This window comes from Ictidomys tridecemlineatus, chromosome 1, assembly GCF_052094955.1.
Source record: "Ictidomys tridecemlineatus isolate mIctTri1 chromosome 1, mIctTri1.hap1, whole genome shotgun sequence".
Lineage (NCBI taxonomy): Eukaryota > Metazoa > Chordata > Mammalia > Rodentia > Sciuridae > Ictidomys > Ictidomys tridecemlineatus.
In genome coordinates this window covers 17,900,660-17,924,893 of record NC_135477.1, presented here as the reverse complement: position 1 = coordinate 17,924,893, position 24,234 = coordinate 17,900,660, and the positions used below count along the sequence as shown (strand labels likewise).

General features: G+C 44.6%; 1 protein-coding gene across 2 annotated transcripts in view; it reads left to right on the top strand.

Annotated features, from left to right (window-relative positions):
* Rbm20 (RNA binding motif protein 20) overlaps nucleotides 1-24,234 on the top strand; it is a 180,961-nt gene that overhangs the window by 139,843 nt on the left and 16,884 nt on the right. Inside the window, exons 6-10 of one of the 2 annotated variants that reach the window (XM_005320667.3) lie at nucleotides 3,568-3,708; nucleotides 6,685-6,816; nucleotides 15,235-15,314; nucleotides 16,997-17,663; nucleotides 23,935-24,021. In XM_005320667.3, coding sequence (XP_005320724.1) covers nucleotides 3,568-3,708; nucleotides 6,685-6,816; nucleotides 15,235-15,314; nucleotides 16,997-17,663; nucleotides 23,935-24,021 — 1,107 coding nt within the window. The remainder of the gene's footprint in view (nucleotides 1-3,567; nucleotides 3,709-6,684; nucleotides 6,817-15,234; nucleotides 15,315-16,996; nucleotides 17,664-23,934; nucleotides 24,022-24,234) is intronic. The other variant, XM_078050317.1, reaches the window with a different exon arrangement.

The following is a 24,234-nucleotide window of genomic DNA, read 5'->3' as shown; positions in this document are numbered from 1 at the left end:
GGTTTCAATTACCCGAGGTTAACTCTGGTCTGAAATATTAAATGGAAAATTCCAGAAATAAACAATTCAAAAGTTTTATTATAAATTCATAATTTTTATTATAGTATATTGTTATGATTGTTCTGTTTCGTGATTAGTAATTGTTAACCTCTTATTGGACCTGATTTATAAATTTAATCTTATCATATGTACATATGGGGGGAAAGCATTTTTTATTCTCTGTGCTTTGAGGCATCCCCTGGGGGCCTTGGAACATAGTCCCTGTGATGGGGGATTACTGTATTATTAACTTCAGAAATGCTTTAGAGCTTATTAGAGAACCCAGGGTGGGAATTACTTCGCAGCAACATGCTGCTTTCTCAAAAGCACTTAGGATCGTCAGTGCCCCCGAAGGAATGAACTTTACTATAGAAGTACCACCCAGAGACCTCACTCTCCCTTCTCCTCCCTTTCTCCCTTCTCATTCAGATCTCCCATAGGGCATAGGCAACCAATAGCCCTGTTTATATAAATTATTTCAAGAATAGAGTGATAATACTTATTACCCTACACTTTTTATGAATCAAACATGGTCCTGAACCTAAAAGTGAATTTAACAACAGAAGGATATTTTATATGAATGACAGGGAAAAAAAAGTTAGATTGAACTTTACTAAATAAAATATTGGCAAAAGAATTTAACATATAAAAATAATTTCTCTAATTGGACAGACTTTATCCAATCCCCTGAAGCAGACATAACACAGAGCAAACAGTTAATCCAGTGGTTCTCAAGATTTACATTTCATGGCTCACCTAGAAAATGATAAACTGAAGAAGCTGCTCTTGGGCACTAGAGGTACTTGGCTTGCTGCCTGAGGGAATCAGTATCCAAGTATACGTAAAACCTGTCTGCATTTCACCCGTTGAGAAGCTCCAAATTAATATAATTAACTGAAGAATTCTAAAAATATCATGATTATCTTACTAAGCCACAACACGGCAATCAGTAACACTCACTTTCTAGAACCTTGCAGAGAGGTGAGTGTATCTTTAAAGTTTTAACCCCTGATGGATACCTGTTCATTTTAGTGCATTTGGCAACATCTACAGCATGACTACATCTCCTCTCTTCTTTGGTGACTGGCAGCCGGGAGGGTGTTTACTCTCTAGGAGGTGAATTCCTGTTTATTCTGCTGTGCTCAGATAAAGACCTCTTGAGTCCTCCTTTCAGGCCAGAGGAGACAATGAGAGAAGTGCTGGCCCTGGTGCCTGGTCACTAGGCAACTAGACAGGCCAGGAGAGGGATTGGCCCAGAACTGCCCTGCATGTCTGCTCTGTTGTCCAAGCACACGTTGCCCAGACCGACCACAGCAAAGTCACATGGGGCAGAAACGTGCCCCGCTAAGAGACCAGGCAGAACGCCCAGCCCCAGCCCTCCTGCTAATAAACTCAGAGAGCCAGCCACTGAGCTCTGCTTGTAACCTTGTGAGCTGGGTCTGCGTCTTTATGTCAATGGCTCACCCTAATGGAAGGCAGAGAACCTGCCTCTTGACAGCCCTTCTCCCATCATCCCTGCAGAAGGGCTCAGTCTTGGCTACCCAGGCTTAGCCTCAATTTTCCAGCTTTCTGAGAATCCATTGCACTTCATGAAGACAAAGGGATGTTCTGGGGAGGGGATGTGCCTGTGCCACACACTGAATCCTTCCTTGTTCCCCTTTGGGAAGGTGCTTGACATTTTGAACGCTATCCTGGGGGGAGGTATGAAAGGGGCAATTGGGCTTCTCCAATTCAGGACTGAACCATTAATGGAAATTCTCATTGACTCCAATTGTCCTCGGCTCTGTGAGACAAATGAGGGCTTTTCATGGTGCAATTACCCAAGTACTCACTCTTGATTAGAATGAGACCTCAAAGTGCCCTCTGTTACCTCGGCAGAGTCAGACCCACATTAAATGTAAGAGATGTTGAAGTTTACTTTATTGTAGAAAATGGTGACTGCAAATGTAAGCTATGCTATTTCAGGTTTGGAAAATTGTATGCTTCTCTTCCACGTTGGATGGGCTTATGGTTACTAATTCTTGAAGCTCCGGGAGATTCTAGGCTAATTAAGGTATCACCAGACCTAAGGGACACACTTCTCCCCACCAGGAGCTTTGATTTAGGTTGTGGCTTTCAAGCTGTGTTCCTTAGAGGTGCCTGGAGCAAGGGGTAGCAGTGTGATGGATCTCAAAGTTTGACTGTAACAGTTTCTCTTTTATTTGTTGAATATATGGGACTAGAGTATAAAATTTTCTTTGAAAAAAGCAATCCAAGGCAAAAAAAAAAAAAACAATGTGTGGAAAACCAGTGCTCTAAACTACAGATTGTTGCTGTGAATGTATTAAGTTCCTACCAACTTTTCTATGCCCTTTTTCTTTTTTTGGAAAGTTTTAAAATTGTAAGTCAAATAATTTGAGGTATATACGAAACAGACTCAATATGTATCCCCTGCTGCCTTCCTATTCTGCTTCCCTGCAGATAACCAGCACTGACAGTTTGATAAGTGCACTCTGTGCCTTTGTGCCTAGTGTCTTTAAGATGTTTTCACTGCAAAAATGTTACAATCATACAAAACAATAGAGAACAGTATAGTTAACCCTTGGTAATTAACTACTTCCAATAATTATCAGCATTTTTATAATTCTTTCTTTATCTTGTCCTTGTACAGTTTTGTTTTACAAAAATGACATCATAGAGCCAGGCATGGTGGTATTTGCTTGTAATTCCAGCTACTCAGGAGGTTGAGGCAGGGGGATGACAACTTTGAGGCCAGCCTGGACAATTTAGCAAGACCCTGTCCCAAAATAAAAAATAAAGAAGGTTGGAGGTAGAGGTATAGCTCAGTGGTAGAGCATTTGCTTCACATGCACCAAGGCCTTGGGTTCAATTCCCAGCATGCACACAAAATGCGTGCACACGCACACAATCACACACATACACAAATGGCCTTGTAGTATACATACTGATTATCAACCTATTTTTTACTTAATGATCTGTCTTAAAAATTATTGCATATGGGCACATTTACCTCCTTTCTTTTAATGGCTTTGTGGTTCTCCACTGTATGCTTGAATCATTATGTTCTCAAATATTCCCCTATTGTTGGACATATAGGATGTTTCTAAACTTTTTTTTTACCACACCGTAAAGTACTACAGTAATTTTTTTGTACACAAGTCTGCATTGATGTTTTAATTTCTGTAAGAAAGATTTCCAAAATTAGGATGGTAGGATCACCGAGAAAGTATATTCTCAAAAGAATGCAGACACACAACCCCACTACCAGCAACATATGGATATGCCCATTTCCTTGTATCCTCCCCAGCCCTGGATGTTATTACTTTTTAGAAATGGGAATCCTTTTTGAAAAGAAATGGTTTAGAATTGATACTTTATGTATGCCTGCAAACGAAATCCTTTTTTGCATTGATTTTGTAAATGATCATGTTGCAATCATTATTTGGGGAAGATAACCATTAGGAATGTCTGCAATAGAGGGGTCGAGGGAAATGTCTTTGAAGACCAGCCACTGCTCTTTTCTATCAGTTTGCACAGCGGAAAGGTGCTGGCCGCGTGGTGCATATCTGCAATCTCCCTGAAGGAAGCTGTACTGAGAATGACGTCATTAACCTGGGGCTGCCCTTTGGAAAGGTCACTAATTACATCCTCATGAAGTCGACTAACCAGGTAGGCCTGGGGACTTTTACTCTGGGGGCACAGGATAGTCTACACATTGGTGAAAAGGGATGTATACTTTTTCTTCTTCTTCTTGTTTTTTTAAGCCTGTTCTTGACATAAAGAGGTGATTCACAGCTGACATTTTTGTGGGGCTGTTTTGTTTCATGATGTCCCACTGCCCTTCTTGTGTTCAGCGCATGCCTTTACAAATTGCCTAGAGGGGAGGGGAGGTGCAACTGGATGAGGTGCTCACCAACATAGGAAAGCTATTTCCTGATGGCTCAGAGATATGGAGTCAGCCAAGAACTGTCTTCAGTGTGATAGTGTGAGGCCCTTGGGTCTGAGCAGGAGAGCAGGAGGGAAATAATGGAGGCCTCCTAAGTCTAAGGAACTAAAAATGCTTAACCTGTAGGAATTGACGGAGCCCTTGGGGACTGAATATGTTCATCTTCATTTTTAAAGTCAGAATGGGAGTGGGGACTATATATACACATTGAGTGGTCAAAAGTCAGAATATTTTCTCTTTTATTTTTTATTTTTTTATTAGTTGCACATGACAGTACAATGATCTTGACATTTCATACATTTGAATCAAATGGGGTACAATTTCTCATTTTTCTGATTGTATGGGTTGCAGAATCACATTGGTCATACGGTCATGTATATACATACAGCAGCAATAATGTCTGTTTTATTCTGCTGCCCTTCCTATCCCCCCTTACCCTCCCCTCCCCTCCCATCACTTCTCTCTACCTTTTATTTTAATAAAAATGTTTGCTTTATGAATCCAAGGAACATGCAGAGGAGAAATCATGTTCCCAATTAAGGCATGAACTATGGAGACTTAAAGCCCTAGCAGATTATCAGTGCCCTTCCTCCTTCAACCTGGACATAGACCACGGAGCCTCTGTGTTTCCTTCCACTGCTCAGGAATTCTATTTTGGGTAAATGTACAAAATTCCACTTGCAACAATAATACAGTGAGATTGTTTAGATTAGTTTTATTCCCAGTTCAGAAATGACAGACAGAGGTGCTAACATGTTTATATTAAGCAAGAGAAAAAGCCAGGTGCAGAATTTAAAATTAACCCCCAAAGAATCTTGACTTTTTAGTTGCACACACTTCTGCCATAGATTGTGACAATCTGAAGGAAAACCACGCATCTGAGATCAGCCGATAAATAGGAGGGAAGGAAGGGCAATGAGTTTGCTTCACCTATTCAGTTCAGAAAATGGGAGAATTATGGGCTTCCTATGACAGCTCCCTGGCCACAGACCACTTTTCCCTCTCAACAAAGAGAGGCAGAATCAGTATATCCCAGAACAGTGCTAACCAAACGAATCTAAGAGACCATAGCAGCAGCAACCTTACTGTAGCAGCTACTAGAGGGAACAAAAGAGTCTGTGTAGAAACTCCGTAGACACAAATGGAGCAGAAAGGCAATTTCTGTCTGTTTTATCAGAACAGATAAAGAGGAAAGATGCTGTGGAAACATGGTTGGGTCTTTCCCTTTCTCTAATTCACAGTGCCCCAGCCTTCCTTCAAGCCCAAGGGCTTGTGAGGCCCAAGGTTTTGAATATATTTCTTTCTCTGTAAGAAGAATGAGGACTCAAGCAGCCTTGGCCTGTGCCTCTGTCTTGTGCTGTCATCACCAAATAGCAGCCCAGGGTCACATGGGCAACAGCCCTCCAACCAGGAACTCTGTGTTAATGGGCCCTCCCATCCCAGAGGGGCTTCCATGGCATGATATAGCCCAGGACGGACATACATAATTAAGAATAATTTGGTAACCATGGAGATCAGGAGAGGGAAGGGCCATCTTGTAATGAGCTCTTTGGGTAAAGTTAAATAAAAAGTTCTCTTTGAACAGATGAGATCAAAGAGAGTTCTTCCTTATACTGATTTTTTTCTTTTTATTGAGTTATAAAGTAGATACTCTCAAGTGTATAAAGTACTAGTTTTAAGTATACAACTTCATTACTTTTTTAAAAACATATGTACATCCATGTAATTAAAACACAGGACATTTTCAGAACAGCAAAAGGTTTTCCTTATGTCCCTTGCCAACCATCTTCCCGCCCCCCACTCCAAAAAGAAACTCAATTCTGACTTTTTTTTTTTTTAGAGAGAGAGAGAATTTTTTTAATATTTATTTTTTAGTTTTCGGCGGACACAACATCTTTGTTTGTATGTGGTGCTGAGGATCGAACCCGGGCCGCACGCATGCGAGGCGAGCGCACTACCGCTTGAGCCACATCCCCAGCCCTCAATTCTGACTTTGTCACCATCAGATTTGCCTATTCTTTTCATATATATATATATATATATATATATATATATATATATATATACCTCTTCTTTTTTTCTTATGCATGTACAGCACAATTTTTCATGTCTATGGGTGTACACAAAGTAGACTCACACCATTCGCGTCTTCATTCATGTGCTTAGGGTGATGATGTCCATCTCATTCCACTGTCTTTCCAACCCTCATGTCCCTCTCCCTCCCCTCCCTCCACTTTGCCCTATCTAAAATTCATCTATTTGTCCCATGCTCTCCCCAGCCCCATTATATATCAATATTTTCATATTAGAGAAAACATTTGGCATTTGTTTTTTGGGGCTTGGCAAACTTCACTTAGCATTATCTTCTCCGGCTCCATCCATTTATCTGCAAGTGCCATGATTTTATTCTCTTTTAATGCTGAGTAATATTCCATTGTGTATATGTACACACTTTCTTTATCCATTTATCTACTGAAGGGCATCTAGTTTGGTTCCACAGTCTAGCTACTGTGAATTGTGCTGCTATAAACATTGATGTGGCTGCGTCCCCATGGTATGATGTTTTTAAGTCCTTTAAGTATAAGCCGAGGAGTGGGACAGCTGAGTTAAATGATGTTGAACTTCATTCACGTGGACTCATATTACGTACAGAATTTTGTTCAAGACCAGTGAAGTTGAGACCTTCCTGTCTCTTCTAGGCCTTTTTAGAGATGGCTTACACAGAAGCTGCCCAGGCCATGGTCCAGTATTATCAAGAAAAATCTGCGGTGATCAATGGTGAGAAGTTGCTCATTCGGATGTCCAAGAGATATAAGGAATTGCAGCTGAAGGTAAGGCATCCTGTCATTCATTCCGTCATTCAACAAGTAGCAGCTAACTTTTTCCTACTTGCCAGACACTGACCTAAGTCTGTTGGAAGGAGAGTATAGGAAGAGATTTAAAAAATTACTCACTCCCTTTGAGGATATCACTTGGAAAGGCAGCAAGAAATGTGTTCATTGAGGTGAGTGCCAAATGCAAAGGGCTGTCTGAGGCTACAGGGGCAAAGGATGGTTTTACAGGGGAAGATGTTTACAAGGGAAGTCTCGAAGGAGGAAGTCAGTGGGACCGGTGGTTGCCTTTTGGTGGGGGGAGGTAGGCATAAACCCTGAAGTCAGCTTCTGCTCTGCGTACACAGGCCTTCAGTGACTATTCTCTGCCTATCACCACCCTTGATTTCTCACTGTTTCTTCCCTCTCCATACTTATGTCCTAAGCTGCACAGAAGTCTTCTAAGGTAGCACCTGACTAACCCAGCCACTGGAAGAACTCATGGATTAATCGAAATAATTCCAAACAGTGCTTCAATTTTGTTTTTACCTTGTTCTGCATTTCTTTCCTTCTTGTTTTTTCCTTTCTTTCCTGGTTTTTTTTTTTTTTTTTGGAGGGTGGGGGGATACTGGGGATTGAACTGAAGGGCACTGAACCACTGAGCTGCATCCCCAGGCCCATTTTGAACTTTATTTAGAGACAGGGTCTCCCTGAGTTGCTTAGCACCTCATTTTTGCTGAGGCCGACTTAGAACTTGCAATTCTACTGCCTCAGCCTGCTAGGATTATAGGCGTGCGACACGGCACCCAAAACTTTTCTGTTTTATTGAGAAGTATAATATACAGCAGAGTGGCTAATTACATTTCATAAAATGTAAAAAATAATATTTGGTGAAATCTCCTAAATACCATAAGACCACTACTTAAGTCAAGAAAGAATTTGATCAGTACCCAGAAGCCCCTGAGAGTCCTTCCTCTTGCTGGGGTCTTGCCTCTTCACACTCCTGATATAGACAATCATAATCATTTCTGTGCTTTCCCCCTAGTTCTACCACCCATTCATGACTCCCCAAACAGTGTTCAATGGTGAAAAGCTGAAGTTTTGTCTATTTTTAAGCTTTATGTGAATGAAATCATGCTGTTCCCATTGTTTCGGGTTTTGTTTCTTTCATTCAGTATGTGTCCTCCATGTGGTTGGGTATGTGTGGGATTCTCATTGTATATACATTTCTGTTGTATGGCTCTGTAGTTTGTTAATCCGTTCTACTGTTGATGGACATTTGAATTCTTTCTAGTTTTAGCATATTAGGGACAATCTGCTATCCTTCATAAATGTGTCATTTTGGTACGTGTGTACATAGTTTCTGCCTGTCTGGGGACAGTGTCAGTTTTATCATTATTTTTCTTTTCCTGATGACTGGTTGGGGTTGACTGGTTGGGGTTGACTGCTTTTTCATATGTTTATTGACTATTTCATCTGGATCTTCTTAGTGGGAAGTTTTTGTTTGTTTTTGGCTTGTTGTTTTGTTACTGTTTTAAAGCCATCTACCCATGCTTTTCTTTTGCATTGTCTTCTGATTGATGGGCAAGAATTCTTTTTAACTGGATCATTTAGTCCATTGGATTTATTGTAGTTAATGTTGTATTTGTTTTGAAATCTACCCTCTGAGTTGTGATTTCTACTGTTCCACTTAATGGGAATTTTTCCAGGCATTTAGGCTCATTCTGTGTTTACTTAAGGGTCCATTTTGTTTAAGACTCACAGTCCTTAATCTGCCCTTAATCTTCAAGGTTGAAGTCAGAAGACAAAGGCTTAGTGGTATGTAGCTAGGACTAGCATTCCGACAAGTCTATATATGTAGAAGGGGAATATGTCAACCGGTCGCCCAAGTCTTGATTCTGCTTTGCTTGCATTATTGCCTCTGAAGTTTCTTAGCCAATAGGCAGAACCTGCCATTTTTTTTTAACCCTAATGAAAGCATCAGACAAGTACAAGATCCCACCCTGTTCTGTACCATGCCAGCTCCTGTTCTCTTGGCTTCTCTCCTGGGAGCTGAAATTGAGTTTGTGCATTGTGTTCCCAGAGGAGCTTTGGTGTCCAAATGAGATGTCATCATGAGTTTCTAATTAGAGTGAACAACAGCAATCAGTTTCTTAAAGTACAAAGGCACTTTACCAAGGGAGATAGTTTGGAGTTGGGGTGATGCAAAAACTATGGGTCAAAGAGGTCAAAGGGTTCAAGTTGGCATTCAGCAGATGTTCATTGAGTGCCCATTGTGGGTGGGAACTAGGCCAGATGCCATGGACATAGATGGAGCAAGCTTATGAGGCGCTCAGTCTGGCAGGAGGAAAGACATATAAACAAAGAACCATAGCTAGCCCTGTGAGCCAGGCCAGATTGGAGGGTGGTAGTGCCAAAAAGGCTCTGCCCCTGCCCACTTTGATGAACTTAGACAAGTTGCATGACCTCTGTAAACCTCAGTATCCAGATGAGGAATTTTCTATCCCTTGAGTTTCTTGATTTTAAGCAAAAAGAATTTTTTTTTTATACTTTTGGGCCTCACATCACCCTACCCTATGAAGAATGCAGGGTGGATAATAATAGTAATTACAAGAGTACAAGAATAACATGCACCTTTAATTGAGTCCTGGTACTCTGGGGCAGGTGATGAACCAAGCACTTTGCATACATTATCTACTTTAATCTTGACGTCAGCCCTGTCAGACAGGTATTATTATCTCAATTTTATAGATGAGGAAACTGAGGCTAATAGAAGTTCAGTAACTTGCCCAAGATCACAGTTACTGGAAGAGCTATGATTATAACTCAGTACTGTTTTGGTTTTGCACCCTGCCTACATTGTTATATTAAGTTGTTATGATCTTCATTGTTCACACAAGAAAAAAAAACGGAGAAAGAAATAGGTAATTTGCTCATAGTCACCCATCCAGGAGAGAGATAGCAGAGATAGCATTCTAACAGAACTTTCCAAACTTCAAGGTGCATGCACATTACCTGGTGTTCATGTCAAAATGCATTTCTGATTCAGCAGGTCTAGGGCAAGGCATTTCTAACAATCTCTCAGTAGATGCTGATGCTCCTGGTCCTCTGAGCACACATCATTTTCTGATCTTCAGTAGGGCTTTTCTCCCCATGCTGTCACACTGCTTCTCAGGGTCAATGTGAAGGTCTCATGGGATAATTTACATGATAGTATTTCAAAGCATATTTCAACTACAAAGCAATGCAGTCTTTATGCCCTTCGGTTGACATGAATCAGCAAGAATTCTCTCTGTGTGTAGCAGAAGAAACTATTCCAATTGAGTCTATTGACTTAATAAACAAGGAATTTATTGCCTCATGTAAATGAAAGTCCAGGAGTAGCTCTGGCCGCAGGTATGGCTGGATTCAGTACCCACATGAGATCGTTAGAACTTGGTTTCTCTCTTCTCTGCCTCTTGCTGTCTTGGCTTTGGGTTTTGGGTGCCTCCTGTGATGGCCCTTAGCAGCCCCAGTCTCTCTCCTCTAGATGGCATGATAGCTTCAGTGCCTTCAACAGCTCTGGCCCTCATGTCCCCATTTCCTTCAACAAGAGAGAGCCAGGCGGTTTCCTGGTAGCACCCGGAAGAGTCCTAAGAGTCACTCTGATTGCTTTAGTTTAGTGCATGTGCCTATCCCGGAGCCTATCTCCGTGGCCCAGGGGAAGACCATACTTGGATTGGCTGCATCTCCTGCTCCATCCTCAGAGCCAGGAGACCTACACAGACTTCTGGAGTGAGACGGCGTTGGAACAGCTCCTACCAGGAGGCAGGAGAATGGCTACTAGGCAGGCAGATGGCAAAACGCCACATCCCCATGTGTCTCTGGGTCAAAGGGTTTAACACATCCTGTCCCATGGGGGTAGACAGAGGTGGGGGCAAATTTTGATTCCTCATTCTGCTCCAACTTTGCCTTTTGCTCATGAGGCAAAGTTCAGGGAGAGAAAGGATAGGTTTTAAAGTATTTTCATCTCTTCTGATTGCTATTTTCTTTGCCCATATCTTCTTTCTCCGTTCTCTCTTTGAAGCAGGGATTCTATTCCTCAGGGGATTTGGGCAGAGCTTTTCATATAACAGGTGCCCAAGAAATAGGTGCAGAATGAAGGGGAAAGACCACCTCTGAAGGAGTGTTGTCCTCGCTGCAGAGCAGGACAAGATGACTGGCCTTGTTGCTGGGTTGTTTTTTGGAGACTTCTTCAATAATTATAGAGTCATAGTGTCTCCAGTATAGAATTTAAACCACCGTCTTCTACTTATTGCATCCGAGAGTTGTTGTTGGGTGTGTGTGTGGGTGGGGGTGGGGTCCTTGTGCTCAGATTCTCATCCAGTAGGTTTGGGGTGGGACTGACAGATAGTCTTAGGTTCTGTGGGCAGAGGTCCTGGTTTCAGAGCCACTGGCCTTGCCAGCCTCTGGACATGAGATGCAGTCTTATGAGTGGCCCATGATGCTCTCAGTTGGGAAGATTGAATTGGGAAATTGGTGGTTGAGGGTCTTCTCTGTGTACAATATGATACTAACAGTTATGATGAATATGAGACATGGGCCTCACTTGGGGAGGGTTTACTATGTAACTGGAAGACAAGTTGTTCTAGTGTAAAATGATACAAGATTTAAAGATAAGTCCACAAGCATGGGAGCTACTAGAAGTTCAGTGTCAAAACTTTGTTTGATTTAGGAACATAAAGAAGGGAGAATGGGGCTAGGATTGTGGCTAAGGGGTAGAGTGCTCACCTAGCATGGGTGGGACCCAGGTTCGATCCTCAGCACCATATTAAAAAAAATAAGGGCATTGTGTTGTGTGTCCATCTACACCTAAAAATAAATAAATAAATATTTTTTAAAAAGAAGGGAGAAGTTTCCAAGGTGCCTCTACTTAGGGAGTTTCTAGGTAGAAGGAGTCAGGAGAGAGAAAATGGAGAGGCTGGGGTGCCCAGTAATGTCAGAAACAATAAGGTCTGCCTTGGTAAGACTTAGCTCTGATGGGTTCTGGCTCACCTGGAAGGTTTCAGCATCTTCCCAAGACTCTGGAGGTATGAACCACAGTTGTGGAGCGGTCTGAGGACATAAAACTCCCCAGCAGCTCCTCCTGTGTTGCAAGCATTCCACAGCTTCTCATGGGTGCAGCCTGCCATGCCCTGTGGCTTTTGGTTGATGACAGATGGGCCTCATTATCCCACCTTTACAGGTGGAGAAAGTGAGTCTCTCACAGGCAACCAGCCTTGACCCTAGGTCACCCTGCAGCTGGAGGTAGAGCCGGGGCTGTTCTTTCTGAGTTGAGATTTGAAGTCATGGTGTCTCCCTCTCAGTAAGCCAGCACTTTTCCTGGAATGACATGGGACTTGGAATCTCATCCTGTCTTAGAAGCAGCAAGACGTGTGGATTGTGAGCACCATGGGTGTTCCCTGTGTGGTTGCTGGGCTGCATCAGTGTCTTCACAGGATAGATTAAAAAAAAAAAATAACATCGGAGATTTGCTTCAAAATAATCTAGGGGGTGGGGAAATAGGTGGGGGTACAGATGCAAAAAAGATTGAACAGAATTGTTGAAGTTGGGTAAGGGGTCTACAGACCTCCATATACCTCACTCTATTTTTGTATATTCAAAATCTGCTTCAATAAAAAGTTACCCCAAGTTGCATCATAGGCTTACTCTGTTCTCTCCCTTTTTGACTTTTCTGAGGTGATGACAGGTTTATTTCATCTGTCTTCTTTTTACCTTTAACCACAGAATGCAGAAGCTGGCCTGAAAGAAAGGTTGACAGGCTTTTCTTAGAGCTTTGAGAAGTCAGTTCTGTTATTTGAAAATCTTTGGTCATTTCTGTCCCCTTCTCAGATAGCAGCTGGCGGGTGTTTGGATCAGAGAGTGCCAAACAGTTTGCAATTATCACTTCTAATAGTGGAACTGACCCTCTGATCCTCTGGAGGGGACACAATGCCTATGGTCACTAGCCCCAGCATGTACTATTTGCATTCTGTCTTGCCAATTAATTTTCTGCATCTCCATGCCTCTGTTTCTCCAGCCATTCATCTTGGAGCGAGTGTTATGGGGCACCTGTTCCATGTGAGTCTTTGTGCTCCCCTGGCTCTGGGATGGAAGGAATGATCAGGAGGATTTGAAGTTCCAAAAGAGCGAAGATAGTTGGGACCTTGGACAAAAGTCCCCTATCTAAACTCCTCAGGGAATTTTTACTTTTATATTCTGGAAAGTTGCCATGTCTGTTTTACCCAGTTTGGGGTTCCTTCTTTAGCCTTTGCCTGCTATTCTGTCTTGGTAATGTGGACCTCAGATTTGAGACCTAGGATGTGGCCTCTGGAGTGATGGCAAATCTCATCGCATGGACTTGGTCCTGATGGCTCCGACTGGCTTTCCCAAGCTCCACTGCTCATCAAGCGCTGGCCTGCGTGAGGGCAGCACTGTAGTGGGTCTTTCTGTGAAGCAGCATCCCAGCTGGCCTTTCCCTTGATGATACAGTAGCCAGCTTCCACTGTGTGGTCCCTTCTACTACAAGAAGGTGACCAATCACCCAGGCTGAAGAACCGGTGATCTTAAGTGGGATGGTGGGGCGGAGGGAGACAGGAGGCAGCTTGGGCAGCAGGCTTCTCAGCCCAGGGCAGTAGCCCAGTCTCTTTCCTTGCTCATGCCTGGGCGCTGTGTGGCCCAGATCAAATGGGTGAGGTCCTGGTTGACTGTGCACATTCTGAGTGACCTAGTTAGTAGAAGTGGCACTTTTCATATTCCCATAAAGGGCCAACCTTTATAGCTATAGGTGGACATAGAGGGACACTCATCAAAGTTACAAGGTGCCTTTTGAGGTGGCTGATCCAAGTAGGGCTAAGTTCCTGGACCTACTGTCAAGCAGGAATTGGCTGGTTTCTTGACCTCCTGTGTCTTTACACCACAGGGGTGGGGTCAGCTGCCTTCTCTTCCACTTTCTTTCCTTTTGCATCTTCAGTTGACAAGAGATCCCTCCCTGAATGGAACATTGCATACCTCTTCCCTGTGTCCTAGCATGGACCTCTCACCCCGAAGCCGTAGGCAGTTCCCCCTTCATTCTCCTCTTTACTTTGCATGTTTCCCAGTCAGGGCCTCCGTGTCTGCAGTAACACATGTTAGCAGCTGAGCTGCTTAGAGTACTCACAGGATTCTAGTTCCAACTACATCACATTTCTGAACCTGGCTTCCCTATCCATAAAGTGAGATACATGATGGTTCATGAAGTTTGAGTGACTTAAGGTTTCTTGGAATTACATGGGGAAAAAAATACTTGAGAGCCTGGGTACCATGATGCATACCTGAAATCCCAGCTACTCAGGAGGCTGAGGCAGGAAGATCACAAGTTCAAGGGCAGCCTCATAAAAAGGACTTGGGATATAGCTTGGTGCTAGAACACCCCAGTTGAAAAAAAAACTGATTAAATTTCTCAATAAAAATCTTTATCAGGTCTGCCATTATAGACTGAGGGTTTTTAGTCCTGTTTTTTTTTAATAAGCTTTATTGAAACGTAACATGTACCATAAAAGTCACCCTGCTCAATACCTGTTTATTAAATGGGGGAATTATTCAGTCTTTTGAGAAATGCTTCTGCCTTTTCTTCAGTGCTCATAAATTTGTATTTTGAAAGCATTTATTTTTTATTATTTTATTGTTATTTGTCCACTCAGAGTTTAGGAAAGGGCTTTGGTTAAGATTCGGGGACTGGTTTGGTCCTGTCCAGGCCCAGCCAGCACATAGTGATCTGGAAAGGGACGAGCCTCTGGGTGCCTGGCATTTTCATCTGTGAAACAGCCCTCCATGCCCACTTCACAGATGTGCCTTGAGCACCAAGTCATTCCTATGTATGGATACACAGCAATAAGGTATGGAAGGGGTCACGCAGCATGGAAAGGAACCTGGAGGTGAAGTGTCGGTTGTCAAGTTCAGGATTCTTTAACTCTCTGACTTTGAGCCCCACTCAACTCCAGGAGTCACCATCTGCATGGGACACAATGTGGCTGGTGAGCCTGGAGGTATGCAGGAGTCTGTGGGCAGAGGCTGCATTCAGTGACCTTCAAGTCTCTTTCCAAGTTTATAATGTCTCTCCTTTTCCTCCCTCCCTCCCTCTTTTTTAATTTGGTAGGAAGGAGATGGGGATTAAGGAACACTGCTTATCCTTAGCATGTGGGTGGTGAACTTGGGCTCCTTTTATCCCCAGCTCTGTGGATGCCACATTCTCAGGACCTCAGCCCTGCCCCGTTCCACATGGTGCTCACACTCCTCATCGCTTGGATTCGGCCTTTTTTTCTTCCTCATGAAAGGCACTTTCCCCCTTTGGTGGTCTATAGTACCAGAGTCACTGCTGCTGCCCTCTGGCATTGGTGAGGCCATCTCTGATCTGATAGTGATCTCTCTGATTTTGCCTAGAAACCTGGAAAAACCGTGGCTGCTATCATCCAGGATATCCACTCCCAGAGAGAGAGGGACATGTTCCGGGAAGCAGACAGGTGAGGCTTTGGGTCTCAGGACAGTTCAAGGCAGTGGGAACACTCTCCTGTCTCTCATTGTTAAGGGGATTTGAGTCACACCATGCCCTATCCTCATTCCTGTCCTATCCACCTGCCCTTCTGGATTCTACCTGTCCATGTTCCCAATGAAAAGCACCAGTTCAAAAGTGCTGCTTGGGTTAACATCAACGGAATGCAAAATGCTAGGCTATTTTTCCTTTGTAGGAATAAAACAAAAGGCCTGTTAATACATGGCCCTTTGAGGCAATCTGTGCTCTTCTAGAACAGCCTGAGCATACATGTGCGTGTGTGCTTATGTGTGGGCGTGTATGTGAGGGTATGGTTTCTGTTTAGAGCCAGCTCTTGGTTTTTCATGAGCTGAATATAGACAGATGAAAAAGAATGCCGATGGTCTCAAAAAAAAAACCAGCTACTTGCACACTTACTCTGAACATTGAATACGTGCATTTTTCCAACTCATTTCTTCCAGTTGAAGTTGATGACCAGGCAAAGCTGCAGCTACAAGCTGATAAGGGTCACTCCCTTTTAAAGATAGTCCTGAAGACAATCAACATGGGCAACAGGCAAGAGTGGTCATGGGGCCAGCATAGTCTGTAGTTCTTACCCAGGGATGCCACAGATGGCGCTCTAACCTCACTATAGAGGTCAGCGCCCAAATGTTTGTCTTCCATGATGGTCAAGGCAGCGTGGTCCCCTGGCCAGTAAGAGCTTCATGGTTGTCCAACATTTGAGAACCAAATGAAAATTGTCCACTCTTTTAGGATATCAGGCATATGGCTCAGTTGGTTTGCTTAATAACCAGGCTTTAGAGCGTATCTGTGTATGTGTGATAAGTGTTCATGCTTAAAATGTTTGTGTATTTTTAAAAATTTGTGGTTATTTGGGTTTTTAACCAACATATGTAAGGCCATATCATGCAGCCTGCAGTATTGTGATAGAGTAGAGGGGGATCAGGCAGGTTGGGATCTTTATCTGGGTTTTGGTTTCTTGATCTCAAATATAAGAAAGTTCTAGTTTTGAGGTCTCCTTCAACCCTTCAATACCTGCTTAATTCTTTGTTTTTGAAATTTCTGAGTTCACCCTTCCCCACTGCCACTCACCAACAAATTAGCATCCCTCTACCATGCCCAGAATCTTCACAAATTGAGATAAGCACTAAATGAGAAAAATAGAAGCCAAGATGTCACTTATATTCTGATAGAGGGGTGGCTTCAAGTCTTATAAAAGGACTGGCTAATTGAATGCCAGGGTTAGGCAGCCTTACCCAGGCTGGACAAGGACCATCTCGGACCCCTAGCCCCCAGAATCCCAGAGTCTCTGAGCACTGAGTCTCTGAGCACAGCTCACTTCCAAGAGGAAAAAGGAGAGGGCCCAACTAAACCAATCCAATTATTCTTCCCAGGAGCAGAATGACCAATGGGGAGAGAGTGGCCAGTACCGTGCTTAGGGAAAGTCCCTCCTCGTAGAAGCCAGTAGGCAGGACAGGTCTTCTCTTGGACCACGTCCTGTGGTTCTGGACAGTTGTGACTGAAGAGTGTCCAGCTGGGTAGGGTGATGCCCAGTGTATCCATGGGAGAGACTGAGAATGCCAGTGTCAGGTGGGGGTGGGACGGGGTGGGGAACAGGCAGATTCTAAATCCCGCTCCTTTGCTCCCTCACAGATATGGCCCAGAACGTCCCCGGTCTCGCAGCCCCGTGAGCCGGTCACTCTCCCCAAGGTCGCACACGCCAAGCTTCACCTCCTGCAGCTCTTCCCACAGTCCTCCAGGCCCCTCCCGCGGTGACTGGGGCAATGGCCGGGACTCATGGGAGCACTCTCCTTTTGCCAGGAGGGAGGAAGAGAGAGACCCAGTCCCCTGGAGGGAGAACGGGGAGGACAAGAGGGACAGGACGGACACATGGGCACATGATCGCAAACACTACCCCCGACAGCTGGACAAAGCCGAGTTGGACGAGCGACTTGAAGGAGGGAGGGGCTACCGGGACAAGTACCCCAGGTCTGGGTCCCCCAACCCCCTCCACTCCGCATCCAGCTACAAAAGCCGGGAGGAAGGCCACTACCGCAAAGAGCCCAAGGCCAAGTCGGACAAGTACCTCAAGCAGCAGGATGCCCCTGGGAGGTCCAGGAGGAAAGAGGAGGCCAGGCTGCGGGAAAGCAGACACCTCCACCCTGATGACTCTGGCAAGGAAGATGGGCTAGGGCCCAAGGTCACCAGGGCCCCCGAGGGTGCTGCATCCAAGCAGAGTGAGAAAAACAAAACCAAGAGAGCTGACAGAGACCAAGAAGGAGCCGATGATGGAAAAGAAAGCAGAATGGCCGAGAATGAGGTAATGATGCCATCTCCTTCCCTTGGTAAGGCAAGGCCGGTCCCAGAGCAGAACCTAAGGATGCTGAGTATTCACTGAGAGAGTGAACGCTGCTGTATGCCAGGCACTAACTGTGCTGCACATGTGTTCTCAGTTAAGTCACTTCATCCTCACTGCCAGCCTAAGAGGTTGGTATCATTACTACTGCAGATGAGGAAACTGAGGCACAGAGAACTACATTGCTTGCCCAAGGACTTTCTTGTGAAAGAGCCTGAATTATGGGCAATTATAGGCAGTCTGGCCTTCAATCCCACCGCACCCTGTTTACTTTATAGGAAATTAGGGAGGGACATAGGGTGAAGGCCTTCTGTAGTCCTGTTTGTCCAGGTAGAGTGGCCCTGAGCATTTGAACCCACGAAATCTGCCAAAGGGGATTAGCACTTTGGTCCACTTTGTCTTCTCTGCTGCCAAAAGCATCTGCCAATCTTGGAGTTCTGATGAGAGTGGTATATGAGAAGCGGTCACCACCCGCTAAATTTTATACTGGGTGCCCAGGGTGTGGTGTGTTTCTACAGACACTGCCCACAAGGCTTTAGTTCCATTTTAATAAAAATACATGACGACTGGCTGGCACTTTCATCCAAGTGTCAAGAAGACTTATGCCCTGCCACACTGCTTCAGTTCCCACAGTGGGTGGGGGTCATGGGCAGGACTCTGGGTACTGGGTTTATACTCTGAGTTGACTTATGCTTCCTTCTTGCCAGAGCCTCCGACTTTTAAGTAGGGGTGGGATAGTAGAGGGTTGGCTTCTGCATAAGGAACTGAATTTTTAAAATCTTCTATACCTATCTCCTAGTCACCCTGACCCAGGAGTTTGTAACAACTAAGTCCAAATAAGGTACCCAATTCTCAACTCCACAAACACCAAAAAGTCATACTTTTGGGCACTTTATTCTTTATTCCTATGTGCATGGGTGCAGTACCACCTTGCCAGGTGGTGCGCTAAGCACAGGGAATTTCAAAAGTGAATAGGACATAGCCCGTGTTATGCAGAAACCAAGGTCTAATGGTAGAGACAGACCTATAAAATAATTGGCATACAACAGAAACCATGTTGGAATTTACAGTGGATTAGGTGCTCTTTGGGCAATCAACTCTGCCCAGGAAGAAGAGGAAAACTGCACAGAGAAGGTGATATTTGAGCTGGGTATTAAATGTGGACAAAAAGCAATTTGGGATTCCTGGAAGAAGCAATAGCAAGGGCAAAAGTGAAAATGAAAGACTATGGTAAAGAAGCTGGAGATACTCCATGTGGTTACATCTTTAGGGCACATTAAGAGATGATTGGTTCTTTTTTTAAAGTAAAATCATGATTCTGGTGTAAAGATTTTAGTGAACACATGTTAAAGATTTTATTCAATTCGTTAATTAATAGAGACCTATAAGATGTAAAAGTATATAAGCAATCAGGAATGCTGAGACGAATTTGCAAATGACAAATGATGTAAAACTGGCCTCTTGGTCTGGGGTTGTGGCTCAGTGGTAGAGCACTTGCCTAGCATGTGTGAGGCACTGGGTTTGAATTTACAGCACCACAAATAAAATAATATAAAGGTCCATCAACAACTAAAAAAAAAAAAAAAAACTGGCCTCTTCCACAGAGGATTGGGAATCAATTGCAGTTCTACCAGATAAAATTCATTTGCATCTCTCTGAACAAGAATCATGAATCATTTGTATCTTGATCAGTTTTCTGCAACTTACAAAGTTGTGAAATAGCTTAGTTCAAGATAATGAAAGGTACTGACCGCTATAGAATCAGATATCCTGGAACACTTTCAATAGTGTTCTACTGAAAGGATACCTAGTAATTTTTTTTTTTGCCTGTTTTAAAGTTGACTGGTGCAGCAAGGGGAGGAACAGGAGATGAGATTAGGGAAACGGACAGGGTAGTTTCATGAAGGATATTGTGTGCCTTGCTAAGGTCTTGAAAGGAATCTTGAGGACCTAGTCAACCAGTAGATGTTTTTAAGAAGAGTATACAGTCAGTCTTCTATATTTGCAGGTTCTGGATCTGTGGATTCAACCAACTATGGATTGAAATCATTGATGGTAAAATATTAAGTCTGTACTAAACATACACAGACTTATTTACTTATTTTTTTTGTTTTTATTTCCTAAACAATACAGTGTAACAACTATTCATAACAATATTTACATGGTATTAGATCTTAATCTAGAGACAATTTCAAGTATATAAGAGAATGCATATAGATTATATATAAATCCTGTGCCATTTTAGGTAAGGGACTTGAACATCTGCAGATTTGGGTGCAGGAAGGGAGTTCTAAACACATCCCTGTGGATACTAAGGGACAGCTCTATTGGCCTGGAAGTGTTGAAGGTGCTGATGACGGCACTATGCCTCAGCAAAAGACTCAGAGGAACAGAGAGCAAAAGGTGGTGGAACGCAAGCCCAGGCCTCATACACCAATCCAACCTGCACACCCCTGTGTCCTTGGCAAAGGGGTAGAGCTCCCCTTTGCCCTCCTACCCACACTTCTGAGACCTTCTGATTTTCCTACCCTGCTTCATTGTTTGCATAATATTGTCCATTTCAGGGACACATACTCTGAGTCATCCCAAGAGCCAGAAAGATGCTCAGAAAAGCCCTCACTTCCCTTAATTCTGCACTTCTAGTTGGTTTTGCCTCTGTAGTCCTCAGAGGGGGTCACTAAGTATTTATCAGGGTCCCTAGTAGATTGTTTCTGTGGGTTTGCAGCTGGGCAGACCACCAACACTGTGAGTCGGAATAATAGAAAAACACAGTTTTCTATTCTTTTCTCAAACTCCATATCATGAACTTGAGAAAAACCCGGATCACCATGGGGCTGTCCCAGAAGTCAGTTAATAAGAAATGACTGAACTTGGGAATGAAGGCAGCAGGGACCTGCTGAGGACATGTCCTTACTGCATTTCTAATTCACCAGGCTCCTCTCCCCCTCTGGGCCTTTGCCAAGGAGCTGACCACTCCCAGACTCCACCTAGCATGTTCCCACCTCCTCTGTCTTTACTCTTGGCTATAATTTATCCCTAGCCACTGCAGAAAGTCTAAACACACCAACCCACTTCTCCACTTCCCTATTTTGGGTAGTGCTAATCACTCAGCCTCTTTATTTTCTTTAGCATCCGTCCTCACCCATCCCCCCCCCCAAGTGTAATGTCCATGAGGCAGGAATCTTAGTCTGCTGTGTCCACAGCTGTGTCCTGGTTCGTGGCATAGGGCTTGGCACAGAGGAGGCATTTGATAAGCATGGTTGAGAGAATGAAGGAAGGAGCCAAGACACTGACAGCGAAGGCCTGGCTTCTGAGAATTAGGGCACACCCTGTTCTCTGCCTCGTTGTTTTTTATTATAAAATGGACATGGTCACAAGGTGGTTGTAGCACTTTAACGAGTGTGTGCTCATCAGAGATGGGAGCTCTCTGGAGAGAGTGTCCACAGTGGAGAAGCCCAGGTGTGCACTTACTCAGTGTTCTCCAGGGGCTATGTCCATACATGAAACTTAGTCCTGACCACGGCACCCCAGGAGGAAGGAAAGAAATCATGTCTCTGAGTAAAGAAAGCATGGGAAAGAAGCCATCCATTTTACTAGACCCAGACACTCAGGTTAGGGAAGCCAGGCAGGTCCGGGAAGGATGGAAGAGTGGGGCCAGTTGGGAGTGCTGGGACCATGTCTGGTGCCTGTCTGTCGGGGGGCAGCCAGCAGCTGCTCAGCTGTAGTCTATAACTGTCATTTAGGAATGCCTGCCTCCTGCTATTAGATCTCCTTTTCTTGGAGCAAGACCCAAGTCCAGATATCTATATGAAGTTTCCCATGCTTTCCAAACTGTACAGACCAAAACATGTCTGTGGATCACCTGCAGCCCAGAGACCCTCAGAATGCAAACCCCAGCATAAACAATCCATAAGAAGAATACATGGAAAAACCAGCTATATTGTCCATACAGAGACCCCAGCATGCTCTGAAGCAGGTGCATTTTGTTATTCACCCCAACCTCTTCTATCAAATGCATTTTTTTATTGACCAATATCCATGGTCACTAGTTGTGAGTAAAGCAGCACTGCCTTCTGATCTCCTGGAGCCTACAGTCATCTAGAAGAAGGACTTGCTAATGAAGTCATTCTTAAACAGAACAGCATCAGTGTGAAGTGCCGAAGAGAAAGGGGGATGGCACTGCCAGTACCTGTAAGGAACCGAGGTGTCCCTGGGTTAGAATGTGAAGGAATAGTAAGTATTTCCTAGGTGAAAAGGAAGGTCATACAGAAGGAGCAGCCTATGCAATGGCTCCATGTGTGGCCAGAAGCCTGTGTTGCTGGAGCAGAGGGCCAGGTCAGCATGCTGGGAGGGGAGGCTGATTTGTGCACAGCAACTAATCATGCAATTGTAGGCAGATTAAAGATGTTTCCCTTTATCCTAAATGCCAGGGAAGCAAATGAAACATTTTGTCAAGGAAGTGAAGATATGATACTTGTTGCATTTTCAAATTTTTTGTGTGTATGTGTGTGTTGGTGCTTTGGATTGAACCCAGGGCCTTGTGCGTGCAAGGCAATCACTCTACCAACTGAGCTATATGCCCAGCCCCTAGAATGGTTATTCTTTATTGCCTTAGAGAGAGTAGATTTGGGAGAGGGTACAGAGCAGAAGTGGGAGACCAGTCAGGAGGTGGTTTAGCAGGGCTCTATTGGAAATTGTTGGGACTTAATACTTATTCTTGAGCTGGTGTGGGGCAGCTGGGTACATGGGTGCATTTGTCTTTTACCTGGAAATGACCCCAGGGCAGAAGGAAGCCCTAGATGGCACTGCCTTGTTCCTTCACCTACAGGGAGGAAGGGTAGGGTTCTGCCTCACTGGGGACTTCCAGCCAGGTCCCCTAGGCCGTCCCTGCTTCTTCCAGCTTGACCCTTGTCCTTAGGAATGTGTTTTTGCACAGACTGCTTGTGAAGGGTAAGGACTATTTATTTTAACAGGGGAGGGACATGAATAATTTATTAAGGGAAATAAAGAAAAGTGGTCACATTTGGTAGAAGCCCTGGCTTCCCATGGCTGAAAAGGTTATCTGTAGCCCCTTCACACTTAAGTCAGAAGACTTGAGCCAAAGCTTTTGGTAGAATTTGTGTCTCCAAACACTGAGAAGAACAAAGCCTTGACAATTTGAACTCTCCGTTCCTGTCTGGTCCTAACAAGTTAAACCGGTCAGCCCTGGGCGGTCAGCCCTGGGCGCCTGCCCCAACTGGCTCCTTGTCAGCCCAAGGGGGCGTGTCCGGTTGGAAGTCTTTAGAGCTGGGGTCATTTATTTTGAACCAGTCTCAGCCAAAAATGTCAAGAAAATGCAACTTGCCCTCAGGAAGTCCCAGGAGTAGTCCTTGATTTGATGACCAAAGCTTAAAGTCATGGGAGAAACTTCTAAAGTAGGGATTGGCAAGCCTTTTCCACAAAGGATCAGACGGTAAATGTTGTGAGGATTTTATGTGGGAACTTATGTAACTGTTTAAGATGAAACTGTTGGACATTATAATATCCGGTCTTAGCTCACATGCAGGCAGCAGGTCGGGTCTGGCCTGTGGACTCTCGATGGCTGACCCCTGTAGAAGGCGAGAAGCCTCTTTCCGGGGCCAAACAGCTGCTTTCAGGTGTTCAGTTTCTCACGACTGGGAGGACCTTAAATGGGGAAGGAACGGAAGGAGGGAGACAAGAAAGGGAGTGTGAGCTTGGCTAAGGCTGTAGGACAGAGACAGGGCACAAGAGGTGAGAAGCACTGCCTGGGTGACAGCCCCTCCCTGCCCACGAGTGGCCACATGTGATATTTTTAGGGGCAGGATGGGTCTGTTGGGGAGATGTCACTAGGATGGTCACCTGGACTCAGTTTACCCTTGGCTTCTTCAATTCACCCTCTCTGCAACAACAAACACAAACAAACAAACAAAACCCATCCAGTTTACCAAGGACTCTGCCCCCTGAAGACGTCAGACCAGACTTTAAGACATTTCTCTGCCTCTGTGTGTTGTGAGCAAGTTACTTAACCTCTCTGAGCCTCAGTTTCCTCCTTTGTGAAATCAGGATGATCACAACGGCTGTGTCTGGGGGGTTCCGTAAGGAAAGGGGAAATAAGGGACATGAAGTGCCTCAGCCAGGGCCAGCCGTGCTCAGTGGCGTTCTTCTCTGGGTGTTCCCTCTTTCCCTGCCTCTGCTCACTCTTGATTCTGTTTGTTCTGTTCTTCCTTTGGAGCAGGAGGGCACGGAAGGAAGCCCCCAGTCAGTGGGCAGAGAGGAGAAAGAGACAGAGTCCTCCGACCCGGAGAACACAAGGACAAAGAAGGTAAACTAGTCCCAGATACTGGCAGCGTAGTGCCATCTGTGCTTCGGCCAGAGGCCCGGGAGTCCCCACCCTGCCTGCCAGTGACCAGCTGCGCTGAATGTGGCTGAGCCCCCACCCGTGGCTCTGTGACTGGCCCAGTCCCCTCACCTCCTCTTGCAGGGGTGGCTTTGCCCGGGGTCTTGGGATTGTCTTTCCTGGGGGATCTTTACTCGC